The sequence below is a fragment of the Hemitrygon akajei genome, chromosome 7 (assembly GCF_048418815.1).
Source record: "Hemitrygon akajei chromosome 7, sHemAka1.3, whole genome shotgun sequence".
Lineage (NCBI taxonomy): Eukaryota > Metazoa > Chordata > Chondrichthyes > Myliobatiformes > Dasyatidae > Hemitrygon > Hemitrygon akajei.
The window spans coordinates 145,795,630-145,822,536 of NC_133130.1; the positions used below are offsets into that span (position 1 = coordinate 145,795,630).

The window sequence follows — 26,907 nt, forward strand, 5'->3', positions numbered from 1 at the left end:
TGTACGCTCTAGTATCAATTGTTTGGCGACAATAAAGTAAAGTAAGTAAGTATGTTATAATAAGATTCAGATTCAGTTTATTGTCATTTAAAAACCACAAATGCAATGCAGTTAAAAAATGAGACAATGTTCCTCCAGAATGATATCAACAAAGCACATGACAAAATAGACTACACCAGAAAATCCACATAACGTTTGGCAATCCCCAATCCAGAGTCCGGAGAGGCTGCTGCGTATTAATATTGCGTTACCATCTTAGCACGTTCCCCGGAAAAGAGCTCCAAACCCACCAGAAAAACTAAAGCTACAAGACCTGCACAAAACCACATAGTTACAACCAATAGTTACAACAGTACAAACAATACCATAATTTGATAAAAAACAGACCATGGGCACGGTAAAAATAGTCCAAAGATGTTAAAAGACTATAAGTTCGAAAGAAACCACCACACAGTTTCCACAAGTCCTCAGGGTCCCAATAGACCCGTCATTCCACGCCGGTGGCAGAAGGGAATACCCCCGCTATGGACTCCCACAGCGCTATCGAACTCAGCCTCGCAGACGCAACACACAATGAAAGCTCCGTCGAACCCAGCCTCACAGACACAGCACGCACTGAAAGCGACCCGACCGCAGCGGACTCCGAGTCCGTCGAACCTCCGAGCCTCTGACCATCCCCTCCGGCACAGCTTCGCCGAGCACCATCCTCTGCTGAGCGAATTAAGACGCCCCCGCCACCAGCCACCGACAATGCGACCCTGCGGACTGGGGGCCTGTCCTTCTCAGCAGAGACCCCGACCTCACAGCAGCAGCAGCAACGAAGAAGGCCTTCCTGGAGATTTCCAGGTGTTCCTCTGTGCTCCCACGTATGTTTTTCATCAGATTAGGATTGTGCACGGCACTCCGCTTGACAAATAACAGACAAATAACAGATATCAACTCCGGAGAGGCCGCTGCAGACTGTATCGTGCCGCCATCTTGAAATAATCAAGAATAAGATCAATGCTGATTCAATGAAGAATGCTCAACCTGGGGTCCATGGACCCCTCAGTTAATGGTTGGGGTCCATGGCATAAAAAAGATTGGGAACCCCTGCTATAGACAGATCAGGAGCAGCAGCAGACATACTGGAAGTTGGGGTGCCAACCTGAGGCATCTGCATTAGTGTGTTAACACATGGCAGTAGCCAAAGTAAAGTCATCCTACAGCCAGTGGATCACTTCAAAGCTCTGCAGTCCTGCCATAAATAAGCACTGACAGAAGGAGGTAGCTCCAAATGTATCCCCATCCTGTCCAGCATGCGAGTTCTGGTTGGAAGGCTGAAGCATTCACAATTATGTTCAGCCAAATGAGCTGAATGGCTGATTCATTTTGATTTCCTCTGAAGATGGCTACCACCATAAGTGAGAATGTTCCACTCTGTTCACAACTCCTCAAAAAATGAATCTGAGGAGCCGCTCCACATGATTTATTTAGAAATATAGTGCAGAACAGACCCCTCTGGCTCAAAGAGCTGCACTGCCAGCAACCCCCCTATTTAAACCTGGCCTAATCACAGGATAATTTACAATGACCAACCAGTAATTCTTTGGACTGTGGTAGGAAACCAAAATGCCTGGAGGAAACCCACACGGTCATGAGGAGAATGCACAGAGTCCTTAATGATAGCATGGAGTTGAACTCTGAACCCTGATGCCCTGAGCTATAATAGCATCTCACTGACCGCTATGCTACTGTGGCGCCTTGGTTGGGGGAGCTCGCGTGATATCAGGAAACAGCTGAAGACACTAGCTGTGCCTTTAGCTGAACTGCTCCAATGCATGTACAGCCAGCTATTTGGAATAATGTCCTGCTTACCTGAAGCAGGACAAGCCCAGTTTATAGCTGATTGCTACCCAATCGGTCTCCTGTCAGTCATCAGCTGAGTGCTGTGAGGTGTGACATCAGTGCTGTTACATGGCACTTGTTCTCCAATAGATGATGATCAATTCCCTGTTTTAGGCTTTTCCAGACTTCTGCCTTGGTCTCCAGGCCTCTGAATTTGGACTCACTGATAGCAAGACCCCAAATTCCCAGCTTGGAACTCCGGGCTCACCAACGCATGTATCTTTGGGGGGGGTGGTCACCTGCCCTCGTACCTCCTGCCATCATAGACCACCGATTCCACAACGCAGGGGACTCGCTGACATGGGTGGGGTTCCTCCTTGCTGGTCTTCATCCCCTGTACTTGCTAGCTTAACATCTATACACAGTTATCCTTTGTCCACGTCATTGCTAGCCTTCGAAAGCAGAGCTACCTTAAGGATAATTAGAAATTCTCTCTATAATAAAGCCCACACACCATGAGAGAATAAAGAAACTAGCTTCCTACAACCATTAATCCTACTGAGTCAAATGCTAGTTATTCACTTGAAATATTCCTGTAGCAATTACATGCAAATGTTCAAAGCACATGAATAAAGCAGTTTTTATGACTTTTCTGCTGATTTGCTTTCAGATTAATCATCAAGACTGCAGGGCAATCCTATTGCAGGTTCCCGGGGTGTTCTCTGGTGATGGTATCCCCAGCGAGCAGTGTGTCTGTGTGTACCTCTGTCCTTGTGGCTGCCTCTCTCTGAGGTAGGCTGTGAAACACCAGTTCAGCAACTCTGGAACCACAGCCTCTGAAGTCATAAATGCTCATTCTCCAAAGCCCATCTACCTCCTGCAAAGTTCAAGTTAACAGCGTGATGCGATACTCCCTACTTGTCTAAATGAGTGCAGCTTCAACAATGCGCCCCTCAAGATCATGCTGTCCACTTGATACCCACCCTATCAATAACCATCCCCTTGCTCCAACACCGGCTCACTGTAGCAGCTGTTTATACCATCAACAGAGTGCACTGCAGAAACCCACCAAGCTTCCTTAGATAGCACTTTCCAAACCCTAGACTCTACAAGCTAAATGAACAGGACACCACCACCTGGAAGTTGCAGTTCTAGTCACATAACATCCTAACTTTGAAATATATCACCATTCCTTTGTCGTCTCTTGGTCAAAATCATGGAATTCCTTCCCTAACAGTGTTGAGGATATAACTGCACCTCAAGATCAATAAGAGTTCAAGAAAGCAACTCACTACCACCTCAGGAGCTAGTAGAGATGGTCAATTAAATGCTGGCTTATCCTGTGAAGCTTACTTTCCTTGAATGAATTTTACAGAAGCTGATATAGATTACAGTAACGTACCAGCATTGAAGTTGATAACATTTGGGGTCTCTGGATATTTACTAGTTAGTTATGAACAGAGGTTGAGCTTACTATATCATTGGCCAACAGGCCTGGTGGCTGTTCACTCTGACCCTCTGTGAATACATGTTGTTCATTTCCAAGGAAGGTCTTGTGTGCAGTACATTTTGAAACATCCATTAGTAATGCTAGTGACAACTGCAAGAAACATTTATGATAGGATTATGGATATGTATGGGTCAATCATGCCCAAAGGAGGAGTATGTGTAGGGCAGGTCCATTTCCTAGTTCTCACTCTGCGGTCCCGTAAATTGCAACACTTCATCTGTATGTTGAGATGCTTTTCAAACTGGGGGGAGGTTCTGCTCCACAGTCCATTCAGCAGCAAGTTCAAGGTACCCACCACCTTTAGGTGTAAAAAAATGTCTTGTCATCTCCACTCTATTCCCTGAACAATTAGATTAAACCTTTGCCTCCTTGTAACCTTCCTCTCTGCCAAGTGAAAATAAGTTTCTCGTTTTAATCCTTTCTAGCTGTCTCATTATTTCCACACAATTCAATCTTCCATCAAACTCCTCCAGCCATAGAGCAGAGAAGCAAGCCTTGGACCCACCATATCTATGCTGTAGTCGTCCATTCTCTATTAGTCACCGGCACTTGGTCCCTATCTGCTTTGTCTTGGTGATTCAAGTGCTCATCAAAACACTTTTTAAATATTGTGAGAGTATCTGCCTCTCCTATCTCCTCAAGCAGTGATTGCAACCACCCTTTGAATGAAAAAAAATTCTTTGGATCCCCTCTAGACCTCTTTGCCCTGACCTTGAACACATGCCCTCTTGTTTTAGACATCTCTAATGGGGGATGGTGAAAAACTTTTCCAAAGAAATTTATCTTTGCCCTTGATTAGTTAGTTCTAAAAATAAACTCTGAGATATTCAGTCATTCCTTAAAGTTAGCAATAGCTCAGTAGATCTCCTTTGAACGCAATCCCATAACATCCTTTCAGTTATGTAGCATCCTCCTATGATATAATTAGTGTTTCATTCGATTCTAACATGGCACAACTTATCCCAGCCAATAATGCCCTTGAAATGTGCTTGTTTACCTCTCCTGTCACCTTCAGAGATTTGTGGCTGGGCATTGCTGTCCTCTTCCTTCTCATCCTCTGCACTTCTGTTTTATTACTAACGCATTTCCAAAAGTTTCACAGATTGAGTTCCATTTTCTGCTTTTTTACCCATCTAACTAAACTGATGTTATCTCCCTGAAGCTGTGGTCACTTTTTATCTATTTGATGTTGTAAGGAAGAACAAGTCTCCTTTAAAAGTGATTCACATCTCCTAAATTGGTGAAGTCCACCTCCATTTTGAATTGTGCCAAAGTGGTGATATTCTGGAGATATTTCTTTGGCTTTAACCGAAGTGGAACACTATGTGCCGCTGCCTTATTTCTAAACTCAAAGCTGCAAAAGAGAATTACATCCCTATCACAACTGCTGTTAGTTTATAATTTAATTTGCAACACTTGCCGCTTAAGAACACACTGACTCTTCCTGATCACCCTAATCACTACTGCTTGGCAGCACTATGGCCACTTTTCATTAAAATGGACTTTGTTTTGTTATTATTATGTTTTCTTGTAAAGATTGTGCATATTTTGTATTTAATTTGTATTTTGCATGAACAAAGTCACTGGAGAGAAGTAGCTGGTAGATATGAAGTTGTCTCTTTATTCGACAAAATGAGACACAACAGGCATCATACTGAGACCCTTTTGGAGAAAGAGACCTGCTTAAAGCAACATTACACAACATTTTATATGCTAAAGATCAAAGGACATTTCCCTATTTACAATCCATCTGCAATACTTCCTTTGAACTACACACAACCTTCAAACTTCTCTCTTTGCACCCACACAATCAGCACCCAGATTAATTTTAAATCAGCGTTGTCTGCTCTTCCAGTTATCTGTGGTTCATGACTCTTAGGAACCCATTGTTCAGAGCTGTATTTTAAATTTAATCTTCAGTCAATATTTAGATTTGAAGATTGGTGGCTGAAGTTATTTGCTATATGTGCTAACCCCCAAAACACCCTAACAATATGATGCTATGAGACAGTGATGCTGCTTCAAGTAAGTTTCTCATCGAATTTGTGCATATGACAATAAACTTGACTAACTTTGAAAGTGCTGGCAGTGATCACCCCTGATCCCAAATATGTGGTTACCTTATATGCAAGCTGTCAATTAACATCATCAACAATGGGAGATTTAGTGGTGATTTTCCTCTTTTCGCAAGACCAAGGGTCTTCAGGTTGTGTACATTGGCCACTTACTGCCCAGCCTGAAGTTAGTGGCAGTGGAAGCAGGTACTGTCTTGTCTTTCTGACAGAGTGCTGCATGATTGTCACTTTAGCATGAGACCAATCTGGAAATGATATAACTAAAGCTAATACCTGCTTCTGTGCTTAGTCTGCGAAGATAACCAATTCTTGCCCATTTCGCATTCACAGTTTTTATTGCTGTGCTTTGGTTTGCCTAGTTTCAAGGTATGGCATTCCTCCCATAATCCTCTCCTAAACACAAGAGATTCTGGAGATGCTAGAAATCTGGAGTAATAAACACAAAATGCTGGAGAAACTCAGCAGGTCAGTCAGCACCTATGGAGAGGAATAAACAGTCGACATTTCTTGCTGAGACCCTTCATCAGGACATAATCCACTCCTGCTTTCCTCCTCTTTTTTGCTCCTTAAACTCTGTTCTGTCATTTCCTTGAGTGACTCATTGTAAAACTTTGTTATTGTTGTGGGTAAGTAATCTTGTGGTTTTACTATGTTAAAAGCTGTATATGAATGAAGATTATTTTGAGAGCCTTTGATGAAGTTGGGGGGGGGGGGAATAATAATGTATATAATTTACCATGCCGAGAATTCTAAATGAAACATTGGTAATAAGTACTGGTTATGCACAGTGCATGCCAGACAGCACCTGAGAGACTGTAATAGTTTGCTTCATATATTTTGATGACGGTCTCTCAGACATTGTGTTTCTATTACTGTTAGTTTACAAACATAGAAACATAGAAAACTTACAGCACAACACAGGCCCTTCATCCCACAAAGTTGTGCCAAACATGTCCCCACTTTAGAAATTACTAGGGTTACCCATAGCCCTCTATTTTTCTAAGTTCCATGTACCTATCCAAAAGTCGCTTAAAAGACCCTATCGTATCCTCCTCCACCACCGTTGCCAGCAGCCCATTCCATGCACTCACCACTCTCTGCGTTTAAAAAAAAAACTTACCCCTGACATCTCTCTGTACCTACTCCCGAGCACCTTAAACCTGTGCCCTCTCATCATCTTATACACCTCTATCAGGTCACCTCTCATCCTCCATCACTCCAAGGAGAAAAGACTGAGTTCACTCAACCTGTTTTCATAGGGCATGTTCCCCAATCCAGGCAACATCCTTGCAAATCTTCTCTGCACCCTTCCTATGGCTTCCACATCCTTGCTGTAGTGAGGCAACTAGAACTGAGCACAGTACTCCAAGTGGGGTCTGATCAGGGGCCTATATAGCTGCAACATTACCTCTCGGCTCCTAAATTCAATTCCACGATTAATGAAGGCCAATACACCGTATGCCTTCTTAACCACAGAGTCAACCTGCACAGCTGCTTTGAGCAGCCTATGGACTTGGATCCCAAGATCCCTCTGATCCTCCACACTGCAAAGAGTCTTACCATTAACACTATATTGTGCCATCATATTTGACCTACCAAAATGAACCACTTCACACTTATCTGGGTTGAACTCCATCTGCCACTTCTCAGCCCAGTTTTGCCTCCTATCAATGTCCCGCTGTAACCTCTGATGGCCCTCCACACTATCCACAACAACCCCAACCTTGGTGACATCACCAAGTATACTAACCCATCGCTCTACTTCCTCATCCAGGTCATTTATAAAAATCACTAAGAGTAAGGCTCCCAGAACAGATCCCTGAGGCACTCCACTGGTGACCAACCTTCATGCAGAATATGACCCATCTACAACCACTCTTTGCCTTCTGTGGACATGCCAGTTCTGGATCCACAAAGCAATGTGCCCTTGGATCCCATGCCTCCTTACTTTCTCAATATGCCCTGCATGGGTACCTTATCAAATGCCTTGCTGAAATCCATATACACTACATCCACTGCTCTTCCTTCATCAATGTGTTCAGTCACATCCTCAAAAAATTCAATCAGGCTCTTAAGGCATGACTTGCCCTTGACAAAGCCATGCTGACTATTCCTAATCACATTATACCTCTCCAAATGTTCATAAGTCCTGCCTCTCAGGATCTTCTCCATCAATGGTTCACCAACACAGTTATCAAAGATGATCTGAAGAAAAGTCTTTCTATTTCTCTCCAGCTCTATATAACTTGGTATATCCTTCCCGCAGGTTACTTGTCCGAACACCACCTTCACTGATCTGGCTGAAATAGTATCCAGAATCGAACCTGCTAAAATACTTGCTGTAGATGGTGAGTAACAAGCTCCCTTTTGCTTCAGACACTACACAAAGGTTTTGTGCACTGCTCTGTGGTCTTTTGTCATACACCATCTTATTTAGCTTATTCCACTGATTAACACCAGCTCCCAACATTGCCGCAGTATTCGTTACCATGTGTTTATCTGTTTGATAGCTTTACTCTCTGTTTTCCTTCTTTCCTGCCAGCTTCTGTTTAACAGGATATGCCTGAGAACATTTTTAAGTTAAAAAATTCATTACTCACCCTAATGAGTGATTTGTGTTCTAGTTTGAAAGTCAAATGATCGATGTTGGTATTCTCTCCTCATTGCACTCTTTCTGTTTGAGTGCCTGACCTGGCACTGTCCTGTTGGTTAGATATGTGGGTTATGACTGAAGGAAAAATTGGCTGGAGTCACTTAGCACTTTAGTACACGGGTTCTTATTAAGTCCGTCAAAATACAAACTTAAAAAAATTAGTGAAAAGAAAACTGCCAATATCTACAAAAAGGCATCTATCAAAAAATACATAAATCACTCTGTACTATTTTGCTCAGTGTGAACTCGTGGCAGCCGCTGATCTCTCTCGTCCTCACTGAGTCCAGTTTATTAGGAACCAGGACACACCATCTTTAATGACCCACAAAGTTAACTTAAGACTACACATGAATTAGAATGTAAGGCACCCCACAATGTATTTACAATCATGTTACAGAAGTATCGACCTTTAAATACAGTATACAAACAATAAATACACATTTATACATTGCCAATACTAAAGAAATGGAACATTTTGCCATGTGTGGTGGGAAAGGCACCGTAAAGCCAATCCGAGCACATTAGCTCAGAGTGGGACCCATTATGAGACTCTGCCAGGAAAGGCATTGAATTGTGTACGCTCAGAGCAACGACAGCAGAATGACAAGGCAACATTCGTATGGGTAAGGAGAGCTCTTACCAATTGCTCTCTGTCACACTATGTATTCTCCATTGCACACATGTGAAATGTCTGTGTCTTCCTCTCTTGCATAGATTCCATTTCCCTTGTATTTCCAGGACACATCTTCACACTCTATCCTCACTGTCAGCTTCAATCTTACCCTCTACCTTTTCTCCTCAACCTTCTAGCCCTCGCCTCTGCCTCTTGCCCCAAACCGCTCACTTACCGCTCACTTCACTCTCTGTGTGAAATGTTTATTATTATTTTTTAAACGTTAAAAATGTAGAAGGTGTCATAGCAATATTTGTTTGATATTTTGGTTCTCTGCCCTACAAACTGTGGCTGAAGATAGGGTCCAGTGACAGACTCCCCTTGGTACCTTTTTCCAGTAACTATTCCTCTTGTGTGTACTGTGCCGGAGAAAATCAGCACTTGAACCTGCCCTCACCCCAGCACCATTTTTTGGTCCTGCCCCTGTCCTGCAGTGGATTAGTTCAGTCAACAGTTGAGAGATCTTTCCTCTGCTTTCAAAATGCATGTGGGGGTCCCGGTTAGAAGTTTAATCCACAAAGGCATAGATAGGGTGGATTGTAGTAAACTTATCACCATGATAGTTGTATCTGTAACCAGAGGGCACAGTGTTATGGTAGAGGGTTTATAAGGAAGAAATTTTTCTGCTTAGTGTGGTTAGAGGCTGGGACACACTGCCTTAGAGAGTGGTATAGACAAAGGCTGTCACATTTATGAACTAACTAGACAAGCACTGGAATCACCAATGCACAGAGGGCTACAGACCAAGTACTGATGAATATAATTAGTATGCATGAGTAAGATGGTCAGCACAGACGATATGGGCTGAGGGACTGTTCCTGTGTTGTATGATACTGATTCCTAGTAGGGAACACACCCAGACTCTCTGTTAAGATTTGAATCTCATGGTGAGCTATGCATGTTTAACCATCGGGGTCGGCTACAATGACTGCCATTGTCAACGAGCGGGATAGAGTACATAGCTAGGCTCATGCACATTGAGTGGGACCCTAGGTGATTAGTGGAGAACTTTCAATATAAGCCAGAGCCAGGCAGAATTAGTATCTTTACCAGCATGGCAAAACAAAACAGGATTTGTCTATTGAGAAAATATTTTCTAGCATGTTTAAAAGTAGTCGACAGATCTGGGGCCTGGCACACACTGTTGAAGTGTGGTTTACACTGCAGTGTGAGTCACTACTTTGACAGTTTACGTACAAGTTGTGAGTGCCACTCTTTGACTGTTGTTAATTGGCCTTGGACTATCAAAGGGCTGTTCACTCCAAATCCCAGGCTAGGGTTACACTGCCAGTGCTCTACCTTAACACAGCGTTTGCTCCCTGCCCTGCAGATGAGTCTGACTACCAGACCGACTATGAAGAGGACGCTTTCGACACCGAGAGGGAAGACTATGATGGTGTCCCTAGTGAGCAGAATGAAGATGAAGATGAACAGTGTAAGATTATCGACTTTTTGTTGACTGATTTTTGAGTCCCATCAGTTCTGAATCAAGACCAAAACCACATTCAGCTCATTCAAAGCTACCTGTCTCTTGAAAACCTGAAAGGCTGCTGCATATTTTGAATTTATCTCTGATTCTGTTGTTTTATACAAAGAGAGTTCCTGGCCTTCAAAACAACCTCAGTAGATAATGCACACAGAACGTGGGCTGACAGCTCACCCTTTCAAATCCTTTCATAATAAGCATCTGACTGAATCTTCAGTGTTCCTGTTGTTCCAACACCCACAGCTTTTGGAGGAGAGGGTTCTTGATTTCTGAACTTTGCCTCAAACTTCTTTTCCATTCCACCCTCCCCACCAAATGGGCAAATTTTGGTTTTGTTTAACTCATTTGTTGTCCTTAATCTGCCCACTCCACTCACAACAGGCGTTTGATGTGGACCCCTCTAGTGTTCAAATTTTATGACATAACATGGAACCCGTATTTTTGGAACCAAAAAATGGCAAGTGATCTGCCACTCAGTGAGGCAGAGGGCAGAGCTGCTTTAAGAAGATAATATGAATCAATATTTTGTTTAAGAGAAGATTGCCTGATCTAAAAATGTCTCTTAAAAAGTGGAAGGAATGAAGCAGAGCATGAGAGATAATTAACCGTCAAATCTTTCAAAGCCTATTCAATTTCACAAAGACTTAATAGACTTAAAGTTTATCCAATGCACAAAGAAGTCAGCCAGACTCTCAGTATCGATGCTTGCAAGTCTCAGCCTGGATTAGTCCCATATGTCTCTATCCTCTTGAGTCAGAAGGTGACAGAGTCAAATCTATTTGGTCATTGAATCTGGCCCGAAGCCTCCGTGCAAAGTGGTTTGCTGGCTCAGATGTTTAGCTCCTCTGTTCCAATGAATTGGCAAAATAAAGAAAACCTTGTTCAAAGCAGAGAGGAAGGAAATTGGAATACCAGGATTCTCTAGCCCTACAGCTCTCTGAAATCCCTGCACTCCTTCCAGCTTTGGCTCCTTGTTTTCACCAACGCTCCATTGCTCTCATTTGCCTTAGCCCTGAGCTCAATTTCTTACCTGATGCTTTCCATGTCCTCTCATCTCTGTCTTCTAAGGTTTTTCCTTAAAAACAGCAAAACTCTGATCATTTTGCATTTAGCTTCTTGTAACCATTGCTTTGACCAGGTTTTGGCAACTTTTCCTGCTATGACTGGGCATCAGGTTTTAAATTGATGCTCCTGTTCTACATCTGGGCATGAACTGTAACATTTAAGGAATTAGAGAAATCACATCTATCCTAATCAGAAACCTTGATAAACAGGGATATCCACTCTCTACTGAAGTCCAGAACCGAGGCTTTCAGGAAACATGACCCCCACCGTTCAATGAAAGTTAGTTTGTTCTCCAATCAGGGATGCCACGAGAGAATACAAAAGCAAGCTAGAGCCTGAATTGAGTCAGGTGGATGCTAAGCAACTGTCTTCGGACCTGCATACCGTTACTTACTATAAATCAAAGCCAGGTGTGATCCCTAACAACAACACATCTCCACCAGATGAGCTCAATGTCTTCTATGCCCATTTTGAGGAGACCAACAAATTTCCCCCACTGATTCTTGCTGACATCTCAGTGGCAGAAGTCAGAACTGCTTTCAAGAAGGTAAACTGTCAACTGGCCATATGTCTTTATTGACATGTTCAACCTCTCACTTCACAAGTCTACTGTCCCTATTTGCTTCAAGGAAACCTCCATCACTCGAGCCCCCAAGGGTACTGTCTCAATGGCCATCGACCAGTAGTTCTAACATCAACCATAATGAAATTCTTTGAAAGACTGATAATGGCCCCAGCCTCTCAGGCAATTTGGACCTCCTGAAATTTGTATACAAGAAAAATAGGTCTATGGAGGACACCATCATCTTTGCATTATGTTCAGCTCTGGATCACCTAGACTGTAAGAATGCATATGTAAGGTTGTTTTGATTGATTACAGCGTATCCTTCAACACCATAATACCTAATAAACTATTCTCTAAGCTCTTGGATCTTAGTTTGAGGCCCCCATTTGCAACTGTTATTTAGACTTTCTGACCAGCAGTCCTCAGTTGGTGAGAATGGATCATAATGCTTCATCCACCCTCCACTTCCTGTAAAAACCAGGACATGGAAAACACCAGGGGTGTTAGCTTTCATAAGTCGAGGGATAGAGTTTAAGAGACGCGATGTAATGATGCAGCTCTATAAAACTCTAGTTAGGCCACATTTGGAGTACTGTGTCCAGTTCTGATCGCCTCACTATAGGAAGGATGTAGAAGCATTGGAAAGGGTACAGAGGAGATTTACCAGGATGCTGCCTGGTTTAGAGAGTATGAATTATGATCAGAGATTAAGGGAGCTAGGGCTTTACTCTTTGGAGAGAAGGAGGATGAGAGGAGACATGATAGAGGTGTACAAGATATTAAGAGGAATAGACAGAGTGGACAGCCAGCACCTCTTCCCCTGGGCACCACTGCTCAGTACAAGAGGACATGGCTTTAGGGTAAGGGGAGGGAAGTTCAAGGGGGATATTAGAGGAAGGTTTTTCACTCAGAGAGTGGTTGGTGCGTGGAATGCACTGCCTGAGTCAGTGGTGGAGGCAGATACACTAGTGAAGTTTAAGAGACTACTAGACAGGTATATGGAGGAATTTAAGGTGGGGGGTTATATGGGAGGCAGGGTTTGAGGGTCGGCACAACATTGTGGGCCGAAGAGCCTGTAATATGCTGTACTATTCTATGTTCTATGTATTCACGGTTACAGTGCCAACTCGATCTGTAATTCACTGATGACACCACTGTTAAAGGCCGGATCAACAACAGCGAAGAGATAGAGCACAGGAAAGAGATGGTGAACCTGGTTTCACAGTGTCAGAACAACCTAGCCCTTTAACACCAGGAACTCCCAAGAATTGGTTGTTGACCTAAGGAAGTGGTGGGGGAGAGGGGACAGGGCTTGGCTGTGACACAACACCTGTCAGGCTGGCCCCTAGGCCTCCCCTCCACCGTCAAAGGCTAGCGAGGGGGATGTGTGATGTCCAGGTAGATGCCAAAGTTTGAAGCCTAAAGGTCAATCAGAGATCCAGAAGTCTTGGCCTGATGGCCACTTGCCTCCCTACACTCTGTCCGTCAGAAAAAATGGGATCTCCCAGCGGCCATCTATTTTAATTCCACTTCCCATTCCCATTCCAATATGCCTGTCCATGGCCTCCTCTGCTGTTGTGATGAGGCCAGACTTAGGTTGGAGGAACAACACCTCATAATCCATTTGGGTAGCCTCCGACCTGAAGGCATGAACATCAAGATTTCTGGAACTTCCAGTAATGCCTCCTATCTTCCCCTCCACCTTTCCCCATCCCCTTTTCCCTAGCTCTCTTTATCTCCTTGCCCACCCATTGCCTCTCTCTGGTTCTCCTCCCTCCTTTTCTTTCTTCCATGGCCTTCTGTCCTCTTCTATCAGACAGAAGGCTATCACCCTTCTCCAGCCTGTATCTCTTTCACCAATCAACTTCCCAGCTCTTTACTTCATCCCTCCCCCTTCAGGTTTCACCTATCGCCTTGTATTTCTCTCTCCCCTCACCCCAACTTTTAACTCTACTCCTCAGCTTTTTCTCTCCAGTCCTGCCGAAGGCCCGAAACATCAACTGTACTCTTTTCCATAGATGTTACCTGCCCTGCTGAGTTCCTCCAGTGTTTTGTGTGTGTTGCTCAGATTTTCAGCATCTGCAGATTTTCTCTTGTTTGTGACAGGAGTCTGAAGACACACACTCAATGTTTTAGGAATAGCTTCTTCCTCCCCACCATCAGATTTCTGGGTGGATAATGAATCCATGAATTGTTCCTCAGTATTTTTCCCTTTCTTTTTGCACTGCTTTTTAAATGTATTTAAATCGTCCTCTACTGTGCCTCAAGCAACACACACAAAATGCTGGTGGAACACAGCAGGCCAGGCAGCATCTATTAGGAGAAGCACTGTTGACGTTTCGGGCTGAGACCCTTCGTCAGGACTGGTTGAATTTCCAGCATCTGCAGATTTCCTTGTCTCTACTGTGCCTATTGTCTTATTATTAATTAATTAATTAATTATTGTACTGCCCTGCACTGTTTTGTGCACTTTATGTAGTCCTGTGTAGGTCTAGTCTAGTGTAGCCTTGAGTTGTTTCATGTAGCACCAGAGTCCTGGAGGAGCGTTGTTTTGTTTTTACTGTGTACTGTACCAGCAGTTTATGGTCGAAATGACAATAAAAAGTGACTTGACTTGACTTATTTTATATATATATATCTTTTATTGTAATTTATAGATTTTATTACTATGTATTGCAGTGTACTATTACTGCAAAACAACAAATTTCACGACATATTCTGGTGATATTAAAAGTGATCCTGATTTCTTATGCACTACCTCAGACTACACTGGAGTTTTTGCACCATTCTGTTGTTTTGAGCTTTTAGTTGTATTTTTCATTGTGCTTATTATTACCGTGTATATTTCTTGCTCTTTGAGTTTTACATGAATAACAAATTCATTGCACCCTGATGTGTATCATAATAAACTAACCTGAATATGCAGCAGGGAAGGATAAGGGGAAATATAATAGAGTTCTGCAAGTCAGAACAAGTTTAGGATAGGTTGAAAGAGATTGTTTACACTAACAGGATGCTTATTAATCCAGAGGAAATATTTAGTACAAAATGGTCCAAGGCAGAAATGTGAATTTATTTTTGTGCATTGAGTTAATTGGGAAAGCACAGACAAGTGATCTTATGGATAAGAAATGGCTGCCCTGCTCCTCTATCATTACTGTAAGCTGCAGTCTCTTCCCACCCCTTGCTTCAGGACAGAGCTTCCCAAACACCACTGTTTGCTGCATCTGTCGCCAAAGTCCTCTGAAGAGCCATCTCTTTAATAACTCCTTCGCAGGTCTGCACTGTATTCCTGCTTTGTACTGATCATTTCCTTGTGAGCTTGTGACTAATTTAGAAGAGAATCTGTAAAAGATAATTCCTATGATGGAACAGATGGAAAAGGTAACTTGGCTAATTAGTAATTGCACCATGAGAGGATCTACAGTCAAGGAATCACACCAGATTTACAATACTAAGAAGTCATTTGGCCCATCGTGTTTGCACTAGTCAAAAGCTAGTCCCAGCTTGCAGCACTAGATCTGTAGACTCCATAGGTCAAAGCCCTTCACATACATATCCAAACCTCCTGCAGTATGAAGAATCTCCCTGCTTCGAGCTTGTGTTTCAGATACCTGTCACCACCTAGGTGGAAACATTCCTTCCTCAATCCCCCTCAACCCCTCCCCCTATCCTTCTGCCTTTTACTTTAAATCTTTGTCTCCTGGCTTTGATCTCATTGCTCTGAGAAATGGACCCTTCTTATTTACTCTATAGAAGCCACTCATAATTTTATAATCTCCCGTCTTTTCCAAAGAAAACAGCACAAGATAATCAATTTCTCCTCAATTTTCTTGGCCTTTAAACTTCTGCATCCTCTTCCACAATGTGGTGCCCAGAAATGTATGTTTTTGCAAGCTGTGTTCTAGTGAGTATTGCATATTGTTCTATCATATCTCCTCCTCTTAGCTAACCAACTTGTTGATCTGTCTGGATCTTTAGATGTGCACTCCAGATTCCCTCTTTTCCTTCTCTCCATTCAATAACCTCCCATTTTCCCATTCCAGGCTGCACCTCACAGAGCATTACCTCACATTTCTCCACATTAATTTCTGTTGCCCCTTTCCTGTACAACTGATAAGACCATCTGTATACCCCAACATACGTTTCTCAAAGTCAACCACACAGCCAATGTTTGAATCATCTGCAAACATCTCTACCATGCCCCCTATATTTAGTTTGGTTTTAATGCACACAACAAAAAAAAAGAGGCAGGATATTGGTAACTACTTTCTGCTCCTAAAGCACCTGTCACCCATAGATGCTGCCTGGCCTGCTGAGTTCCTCCAGCATTTTGTGTGCGTCACCTGTCACCCATTACTCTTTGCTTCCTGCCACAGTGCTAATTTTGGATCCAACTGGCCTCTCCTCTGGATCCCTTGGATTTTCTTTTTGAACAGCCGGCCATGTGGGACCATGTCAAATTCAAGCAGATTACATCATTATTTTCTCATCAACTCTCTCCATTTTATCTTCTGTAAACATTCAGTCAAGCTAGTCAGAAATTACATTTCCTTAACAGCCATTCTGGTTAACCTTGATTGACCTGCCACTCCAGATGAAGATTTATACTGTTTATACTGAGACAGTGGATTACTTAGTTATACCTTGAGCACCATTGTAAATACTGTTCCAAACCTTTAATCCATGTGACACTTATAGCCCCCTCTAATAGTTTAATAAAAACACAGTGAGGCAAATATTTTGTTTCTCTGCTGTTACAGTAGCCCTGTCCCTGGGTCTCACACTGTGTGGTCCACCATAAACCCCAGTAAGTTAGACATCAAGGGTTTTGTACAATTACTGACCTGAATGAAGGTTGCACCTCAGTAAACTTCCTTTCCGCTGTCTGCTGAATCGTGATGTTCTTTGCAAAATAGAAACCTTTATATTGTTGCCATGACAATGAGGCCAAAGTGAATGTAAGATCAAGAGCTTATAGGCTTTCTTAAAGTTCAGCAGATAGGTTTCTCAACATAATGTAACTGACTGTTTCTTAATGTGTTACAGGATGAAGAGAGTGGATTCAAGCAGAGGAAATCTATTTCTGAAGTTCTGAGCACTGTGGCCTAATGGAATGGGCCATCAACGTTGAGAAGCTGCATCCCTAATAGTTTAGGGTTTACTTGTTTGGAATTCTGATGCTCCTTGCCCCACTGCCTTTTATGTTAATTGTTTACGGCTGAGTACTGTGACATTTTGTGGAGGAGAATGGAAGGAAGAGTGACTCTGGTGAGGTGGTCATGAAGACGTTACCTCCACACTATATAACAATTAATGTGTTTGTGAAGTTGAAGCCTTGGGGATAGGTCCATAGTCTAAATGTATACAGTTTTTCAGATCGAGTTCGCGCAAGTTTACCTCACTTTCCAACCCCATCAACATATAGTTGCCAGAAGAGTAAAAATACTGTAACTCATTCAGTACTTTAAATTATTCCATTTATCTCCCTATAGTGTCATAACATAGAGTTTAAGCTCATTTGCAAGGTAGCTGTGTTTTAAATGCAGGGTCCAGCACGTTTTAAGTTTGTTTCACAATGCACTTTTGGAGGACCAGTGGTCCAGTGACAGGGAAGATTTATTGGCCTCTGTGCAACGTACCAGGAGCTTCTAATCCCTCCTTCCCTGTGCAATGCTCACATCCCTCTTGCCTGGACTGCTGGGAAACGAAATGAATCTCACCCAGACCTGCCTCGTCCAAGCAGCTTGAAAAACACTGCCTTTTTATTTTGTTCTCTGTGGTCTTTTTCATTTTGAAATGACTGAGCCATATTAGACGGACCTCTGTCCGCTGCACTCAGAACTGAATCATGCTTCCTTCTCCCTAGCCTTACTTTGTTTGCTTCCAGTGGGGGCAATATGAGTCAGTGGGTCTCAGATGAAAGAGGACAGTACCTGTTCCCCACCTTCCAAGCCTCCTCTGATCACCTGCTCATGATTTGTCACTCGTTGCCATGACACTGTTACTCCTGTCAAAAAACTGACTTTGACTGGAGAATTCCCTTTCTGCTCCGCGGAACGACATGTCGGAATGGGACTGGAAAGTCGAATTGAAATGGGCAGCCACCGGTAAGTCCTGCCTTTTGTGGCATCCGAAACAAAGATGCGCAACAAAGCAGTCCCCCAATCTATGTCAGGTCTCACCAATATAGAGGTGGCTACACCAGGAGCTCCAGACACAGTAGATGACCCTAGCAGACTCACAGGTGAAGCGTTGCTCATCTGGAAGGACTATTTGGGGCACTGAATGATAGGGAGCGTGTGTAGGGGCAGGTGTAGCACTTCTGCCCTTGCAAGGAGGGGAGAGATGAGTGGACAATGGAGTCACATAGAGAGTGATCTCTGTGGAAAGCAGAGAATGGGGGGGGGGTGGGTAGAAGAGATGTGCTTAAGTGGTATGATCCTGTTGTAAATGGAGTAAGTTATGGAATTTGATAAGCTGGGATGTAGTTAAAAGGACAAGGGGAGCCCTATCCCTTTTAAGATGGTGGGAAATGGAGGAGTTGCGGTGAGAGTAGCATTGATAATAGTTGAAGAGAACCCCTGTTCTTTGAAGAAGGGGTGTTCTGGAGTATCTGATGTTCTGGAGTGGAAAGATTCGTCCTGAGAACAGATGCAGCAAAGATGGAGGCCTGGGAAAACAGAATGGCATCTTTATAAATGATAGTGTGGGAATAGTCATGATAGTTGTAAAAGTCAGTAGGTCTATAAAAGATATTGTAGATAATCTGTCTCCAGAGATGGAGGTGAGAGGGTAGAGATGGGCCAAAACATTTCAGGGCAGGGTGGATGTGGGATGTAGGAGGCAGAGTTAATGAAATTGATGAGCTCAGCTTCAGTGCAGGAAGGAACATTGATGCAGTCATCAATGAGGAGTTGAAGAGTATTCAAAGAATTGAAGTTGCAGGGTTGGAACATGGGCTGTTCCACATAGCCGACCAAAAAGCTGGCATAGTCAGGGCCCATGCAGGTGTCCATGGCTAGACCTTGGATTTGGAGAAAATGGGACAAGTTGAAAGAGAAATTGTTAAAGGTGAGAACTAGTTTCTCTAGACAGAGGATGGTTGTGGTGGAGGGGAACTGATTGGCTCTGTTGTTTAGAAAGAATCGGACAGCTTTTAAGGCCTTCGTGATTGGGGATAGACGTGTATAAGGACAGAACATCTACAATGAAAATGATGCAATCAAGGCCAGTAATTGAAGTCATCAAGAAGTGTCACGGATGAAGGTGGGAAGGGACTCCCCGGTCTGGGCAGGGCAGGCTGCAAATGGGCTGAACACAGATTACATTTCATGTATTGGCCTTTGTCCTTGCTGTTTGAAGGTTCATTTCCACACTAAGCTGTTTCTTGGAAGAGTGATTGTATGTAAAATAGAGATGAATGGTCAGTTTCTTGGTTTATGTCCACTACATACAGTGTGAGATCCTTTGTGGTTGATGGGTAAAATTCACCTTTGACTCCAGATCAGTTCAACCCAGACTCGAGTTGGTAGAGGAAGAGTTGTTTGGCTGACTTGAATAACAAGCAAAATAGTACAAGGAATCTAAAAATCATTGTGGCTAATTGGCAGCCTCAACTCTGCTCCAATGCCTCATTTTCTCTGTGTCCTCTTCTCATCTAACTGTGCCCTACAGCCAGATCAACAGAGTGATCATTCAGTACATGAACTGCTTTAACATTGTATAGCATCTCAGTGTATCGAGAGCTGGGAATCTACCTCATATTGCAGCCAGTCTGAAACACTAGGGGTTAATTACCCCTCAGTATCCTATATTCATCCACTTTACATGACAGACATTGGCCAGAGATTCGAATGTCTTCAGTAATCAGAGTTAATGGGACTTAGTGAGTGCAGATGCTGCCATTGCCCATTCACCACTTTCACACCCCCAGCTGCAGAGCACACCAGTAATCGACTCCAGTCGCCCCTCAGACAGGATGGCCCATGGCGTCTGCTTCTATTCAGCTCACTTTGGAACCTCCAGTCGAATGGGGCAGAGAGGGGAGCTCCCTTTAACACAATGCCACCTACACCTTAAAGCAATGGACATCCCATTGCAGTTTTCCCTGATTCCTTGCAAACTGGAGATCAGCCTGCTGATCTATTGCCTGTGGGACTGAGTGAAAGATGTGTTTACCTTCCAGCAACTCTGATTTACAGTGAGCTGGGACTGAGTGTGTCTGTGCAGATATCACACTGCGACAACTGTTCATCTCCTGTCACAGGAGCCTGTTGAATAGGATGAAGCCGCAGGGAGTCTTGGCAATTATATTACTCGTGCGTATATTAGTTGCTGTTTTAAAAAACAGTGTTAAAAGATAGCACTAAAGTCTACACGTGAGCCATTAATGGTGAACTTTGGCAGGGCACTGTTCCGTCAGTGGAAAGGGAATGTCATGTTGGACAAATTGCCTCTCTGGAAAACAATCAGAGTCCTAAAACAAGTGGAAAGCTTAATAGCAGCGGCAGAGATGCAAAACATAAAGCCAAATAGACTGCTTTGTGAAGAACAGCCGCAGGGAATACGTGTCCTTCTGGGCAGCCACCCCAGCTCTGGCTGGGTTAAGGAATTTTTTTTTTATTTTGTTGCAATAATCAATGCAATATTTATCATTATTGAATAGTAGCTGGTGCAGAGATTGGTGGACATTAACTGGTGTCTAGTGCCTTGACATTGGAAGAATGACCCCTCTCTCATTCAAGGCTGGTCATAAAAAGCAAAGTTCCAATTTGTGCTTATTCTACCATTTATAGATTTTAGAACATTTAGGCCACTTTTAATTGATCTGTGCTAATTTTTTTTCTTTCTGTAAGGCATGGTGTGCAGGGGAAGGGCATGCCATCACTTTTAAGCAATGGCTTGGGGGTCTTATTAATCGTGGACCAGACTCTCAGGTTAAAGTGAAGAACGCAGTCAAACTCTGCAAAGTGAATGGGCTACAAATGGACCTCCCTTGATCTAAAGCAAGTGGAAAGCGTAACAGGAGGGGCAAAGACACAAAACAAAAAAACAAAAAAGCTGCTCTGTGAGGTGCCGTCACAGGGAATTAGGGTCCTCCTGTGCAGCCATCCCAGCTGCGTTATCTGCCCACCTGCTGCCAAAGTGTCTGAGAATAGGGTGTCTATATATAAAAAAAACTGCGTTGGAGCCACGTGGTCCAATTGCCAACGAGGTCGTCGTCAGGTACATGGTGGTAGACGAGCTCAGTCTGGCTCTCCTGCTGAGGGAGGGCTTGTCAGTTTACCGTCTGGCCCCATGCAGCGGCTTGAGTCTTGAATTCCTGAACTCTGACGGCAAGCAGGGAGCAGAGAATTTTCCAAGATAGAGGGAAATCCATTAGCGTTATTAGGAGGAGGAGGAGGATAGGGAAAAAGGGAAAAAATAAATACCAGTTAATATCCAGCATACCTCTGCTCCTTTATTGTATTTAACATTCTATCTTGTATAGTCTCTGTAAATTCCAGCAAATAACATTGTCCCGTTGTGTATTTACTACTTGAGTTTGAAGGAAAAAGATGAATGTCATCCATTACCTGTATAAGGACTGTTAGCTCTTTAAACCATGAGAATATTTATTGTCTTAATAAATGCCTTGTATATTCTTGTGTGGTGTTCACAGGTTCTGCATTGTTAGTGGATCAGCTAGCATGTTGTGGCCTGCTTGTGCCTATTTTTCAAATCTACTACATTACAGTTGGGCTGCAGTTGCACTGGTCTGTTTTGGGGAGTTGGAATCTGCATCGCACAAATCCAGTGAATGAACTAAAGGAAAGTACGATTGATGTTAGACATGGCTTTCCAGTGGTGACCACTAACCTTCTCAGGTGGGAGCCAAGAATTAAGTCTAGTCATGCAGGTTGTGATGCCATCAGAATGAATCTGCTCTATCTGTCTAAGCTCATAAGGACTTGAGCAATATGCCAAAGTATATTAAGGCCAGCAAAAACTGTACCCTAGTTGTAGCCTGTCCCTTTAGCTGCCTGTTTGGTTTAGTAGTAGAATTCTCCTCTGTGTCAAAGGTCAAGGATTCACTAGATTACTTTTTCAGTCCAAAGAACAGGCAAATCATCATTACTGAAGTCCGTCCCTCAGATTAACTGAACATCCAGTCCTCATGGTCTTGTCAAAGACAACAGCATTCTCCCGGGTTCTGGTCAACTTCTTCACCCAACACCTCCAAAACATGTTATCTCACCATTTAGCTCAGGCTGGCCTATGTTTGCCAGCGAGTTGCCTGTAACTGCCAAGGTCATGAGAGGAGAGGGAAGAAGCAAAAGGAAACATTAGCTTTAACCATGCAGGAGAGTTCCAAACACCTGGCTAGCATTTACCACTGGATGGATTCTGGGTTGTACTGTGCAGCATTTTATAAATGGAGTCAGACTTTTGTTAGACAAAAGCTTTGCCACAATATATTGTCCACTATTATCACAGTTTACATAGCTATTCTTGTATGAAGTCTGTATGTAATTAACATGTGATTTACCTTCAGTGTTTACACTGAGCATACGTGCCTTTTAGATCCATTAAAGATGAGATCTTCATTGTTCCTTGTCTTAAAGTCACTTCTTTAAAAATCACAGACAAAATTTGGGACTCATAAACACATTACATCTGTAAAACAGAAGGGAAATTCAGAATACAGGAAAAAGCCAGCTTGCATTGTTCTATGTTTGAGCTACATAGACACAAATACAGAGCTTGTAGCCATTAGAGTCTGACTTTCGTCTACACAAATTTAAATGTTATTTGGAAGAAATGAGGATTGGGAAGAAGTTTTTGATGGGAGAAAATCTTTGATTAAGGGTTGTGTGAAAAGCCAAAATAAAAACTGCCAATGCCATAAATCTGAAAATAAAAGGAAGGGTGCTTATGATGCATCACATGTCAGAGTACCTGGAGAAAGATGACCTGAATGAGTTCTGATAAATTATAATTTCTTGCACTTTTTTGGGGGGGGAGGAATGCCGTTCTCCCAATATTTGTCAAGTTTTGTAGCATTTACTTTGTGTTGTCTAATTATCTCTGATATTGGGCTAAGTGGTCTCTTTCTCTGCTATATATTTCTAGGAAAATTGAAGCACTTAGTCACACACAGGCAACTTGGCGAAGTGCTCAAAGATTGCAGAGAGTGGCTTAATACACACCATTACGATTCCTTCCAGCAGCCAGTCAAGTACTCTATAAAAATTGCACTTTGGTACAGTCACTATTTCTGCACATTAATCCTGCTCTACTCAATCTTTCCATTGTTCAGTTGGCTCTTGCAGGAAGGCTGTGGGGGAGTGAACTCTTCATAACAAGCTTTGGTAATTCTGGCCAGACAAGTACTCCTGGTGCATGTTGTAATCCACTGTAACAGCTCACAATGCCCAAGGGCCCTGTAACCTGTAAATGCTCAACACAGTCCACCCACCAAACCCTGGTTCCATTCCTTTCCTCCCACGGATGCTTTTAACCCCCCCCCCCCCCCAGTTCTTCCAGCAGATTGTTTACTGTTCCAGACACCAGCATCTGCAGTATCTCGTGTCTCCTGCTTCTCCGCTGTTCCACAGAATGTTCTAAGTAATTCAACTTAAGACCTTGTTTGAGTTATCCCTGTAAGAAGCACTTTTGCACAGGAAAACTTTGCCCCTCTACCCCTCTGAGATTAGCTTTATTGCTTTTGGCCTGGAGCATGTTAATGTACTTACAGTGCGAGCAACAGTACTTGATGTTGTTACTGTTCATCATCCTGTGACTTGTAGTGATGAAGGGAGATCATATGAGTTTCAATTTGCCACAGATTTCCAAACAGTTTGTGCTGATTTTCTGCCAACCTCATAAAAACCTCACAATCAACCAGCTGGTTGATAGTATAAGACCTTAACATCATAAGTAAGCTTACAATGATAGGATTTATTTTACCGCATTGCTAATGAGTCCCCCCTTTTCAAAATTTTGGAACCACATAGGCTTATTCCTGCAATAGGAAGAGAGAATGCTGGGGTTGCTCAGCAGGTCAGGCAACAACTGTGGAGTGAAAACAGAGTGAATGTTTTAGGTCAATGATCTTTCATTAGAATTGGGGAGACAGGATGTAAGGTTTTAAAGTGCAGATAAAGAGCAGGAATATTGAAGGGATTAAGTTACAAAAAGGAATAGTAGTGCAAAATGGAAGAAAATCATGTGGACAAATACCAATATAAAGTATGAGTCTGGAGGTGGAGTAAGTGGGGGTAGAGCTATGCTGTGAAATGCTCAAAGGAGGAAGTGTGACAGTTTGGAACTGGAGCCTGACAGGTACTGAGGGCTCAACTTTCTAAAAGCCAAGAACAGCAGTGGTGAAATTGAAAAGAAGCTGTATGAAACTATGCTGGGTCATAGACAGCACTAAAGCAGGCTCTTCAGCCCATCTACACTATTCCCATTGACCCACGTTAGGACCTTCTATGCCTTGTCTATTCAAGTCTGTCTGAATACCTCTCCACAGAGGGTTGCATCTAAACTTAGATAGTTGGACATCTTACTTATAGAACACCACATCAAAAATTAGATGTCTTATTTAGAGAAGATCGCATCAAACCTTGGACAGTTTGTAAGATAGACTGTTGACTTAAAAATCACTTCATTATGATATTGCACCTTGTTTAACTGCACTGCACATTTCCTGTAGCTGTTACACTTTATTCTGCATCTATAAATGTCTTGCCTTGTGTTTCCTCAATGCACAGTGTAATGCAGGGGTGTCAAACTCATTTTAGGTCACGGGCCGGATTGAGCAAAATGCAGCTTCATGCGGGCCGGATCAGTCGGACGCGTGCGAACGCAGCTTTCGTTGCCTCCGTTTTTTCAGCCTGCTCTCATGTGTCTCAGTCTCTGCTATAACTACAAAGTGTTTCACTTTACAAATTCCGTTTCTTATGAAGAAGACTGCCGAATAAACACTAAAACCCCTGAAAACCTGGTACCTGAATAAACTCAGCATTAGCCATATCATACGCCATAGGCGCTTCGATTACTGGGGCCAGCTTTAATAGTAATTAGATATTATCTCGCGGGCCAAAGATAATTCCACCGCAGGCCGGATTTGGCCCGCGGGCCTTGAGTTTGACATATATGGTGTAATGAATTGTTCTGTATAGCAATGTACAAGGAAAACTATTCACTGTCCAGTATTTATGACAATAATAAACCAAAGCCCATAAAGACCTTGACAATTTTGAGGCTTGGAGGATATTTCCCCTGACTGAGGGGGCACAATCTGAGAATAAGGATTGGATTGAGCAGAAATTTCAGTTAGTGGGTCACCGTATTTGGTGTTCTTTGGCACAGACAGCCATTGTGTTCATTCAGATCAGGATTCTGACATTATGGGGATTGAGAAATATGTGATATAGTCAAGGGTTGAATGGTCCAATTCTGCTCCTATGTCTTATGGTCTTGTATGGAAAATGACGCTGAGGTGTAACATTAACCATTATCTGATGAATGGCCAACTCCAGCTATCTTTTTCCTATGTTCTTCGTGAAGGTGAGTCATGATTTTCATATTTTCTCATGGTTTAGAAGGAGGCCAGTCAGCCCATTGATTCAATGCCAGCCCTGAACAATTCCATCCCTCCATTTACTTCAAGTGCTACCTATTTATACAAGGGACAATTAGAGTGTCACATGATGAACAGGTGAACTTTACATCAATAATAATCTGAGCTCAGGATTGAATCTGGGCTACTGGTGCTGTGAAGCATCCTTATAACATGGGTTGAATGGCTTGTCATATGAAGAACATTTGATGGCTTGGGGTCTGTATTCCCTGGAATTCAGAAGAATGAGAGGGGACTTAATTGAAACCTTCTGAATGACAAAAGGCCTGACAAAGTGAATGTGGAGAAGATGTTTCTTATGGAGGGTGAGTCAGCCTCAAAATTGAGTGGTATCCTTTTTAGAATGGAGCTGAGGAGGTGTTTCTTTAGTCAGAGGGTGGTGAATTTGTGGAATTCTTTGCCACAGGAAGCTGTGGAGGCCAAGTCTTTATGCAGATTTAAGGCAGAGGTTGATAGGTTCTTAACTGGTCATGGCATGAAGGGATACAGGGAGAAGGCAGGAGATTGGGACTGAGTGGAAAATTGGATCAGCCATGATGAAATGGCAGAGCAGACTCAATGGGCCAAATGGCCTAATTCTGTCTCTATATCTTATGATCTTGTGTGCTCTCAATAAAGCAGCTGAAAATGGACCCTCAGCAAAGTCAGAGGACAATCCTCTGACAACCATCTTCTTTCTGAGGAATGGCACTAGCTAATCTCCTGAATCACACAGACCAGCATTATCAGGCTGTGTGCTGCTCGATTCAGTCAAGTATGGCCTCAGAGACACTCCATATTTCTCCCCTCCAGTTCTTGGACCAGTGCCGTGAAGAGGTTTGGAGATGAATGGCAGGCTCTGAACTGTATAGTTATTGAGCAGGCTATTAGAACATTGAACAGTACAGACCCTTCAGCCCATGACAGGCTGACCTATAAAAAACCTACTCAAATATCAATCTAACACAGCCCATAACCTACTTTTCTTACATTTGTGTGCCCATCTAAGTGCATTTTAAATGCCCCTATTGTATCAGCCTCAACCATCGATCCCAGCACCCAGTGGGTGTGGAAGACCTACTTCTGACGTCTCTAAGCTTTCCTCCACTCACCTTAAATTGATGTCTCTGGTTTTGGGCATTGCCATCCGTAGAAAAAGGCACTGCCTATCCATCTATGACCCACATAATCTTACAGACCTCTATCAAGCCACCTCTCCTCCTGCACGCCAAAAGGGAGTCCGAAAGCCTTGCTTTATGTTAAGAGATGTGATCTCTTACTGTTTTATGGTGTTGTGTCATGGATCTGACATAAAAGCTTTGTGCTTTCCGGAGAAATTTTCTGTGTGTGGAGGCAGTATGGTGGGGGAGGAGGTGCTGTGGTAGGAAGAGCAGGATTGTTTTACAATGGTCACCAATTAAAGCTAGGATGGAAAGTTATCTGC

At 43.0% G+C, this 26,907-nt stretch overlaps 1 protein-coding gene across 1 annotated transcript in view; it reads left to right on the plus strand.

Moving 5' to 3' along the window:
• Positions 1–22,448, plus strand: part of pnpla7b (patatin-like phospholipase domain containing 7b) — a 331,521-nt gene extending 309,073 nt beyond the window's left edge. Inside the window, exons 34-36 of the mRNA XM_073052200.1 lie at positions 7,679–7,760; positions 10,069–10,173; positions 16,904–22,448. Coding sequence (XP_072908301.1) covers positions 7,679–7,760; positions 10,069–10,173; positions 16,904–16,905 — 189 coding nt within the window. The 3' untranslated portion in view covers positions 16,906–22,448. The remainder of the gene's footprint in view (positions 1–7,678; positions 7,761–10,068; positions 10,174–16,903) is intronic.
• The last annotated feature ends 4,459 nt before the right edge of the window (positions 22,449–26,907 follow it).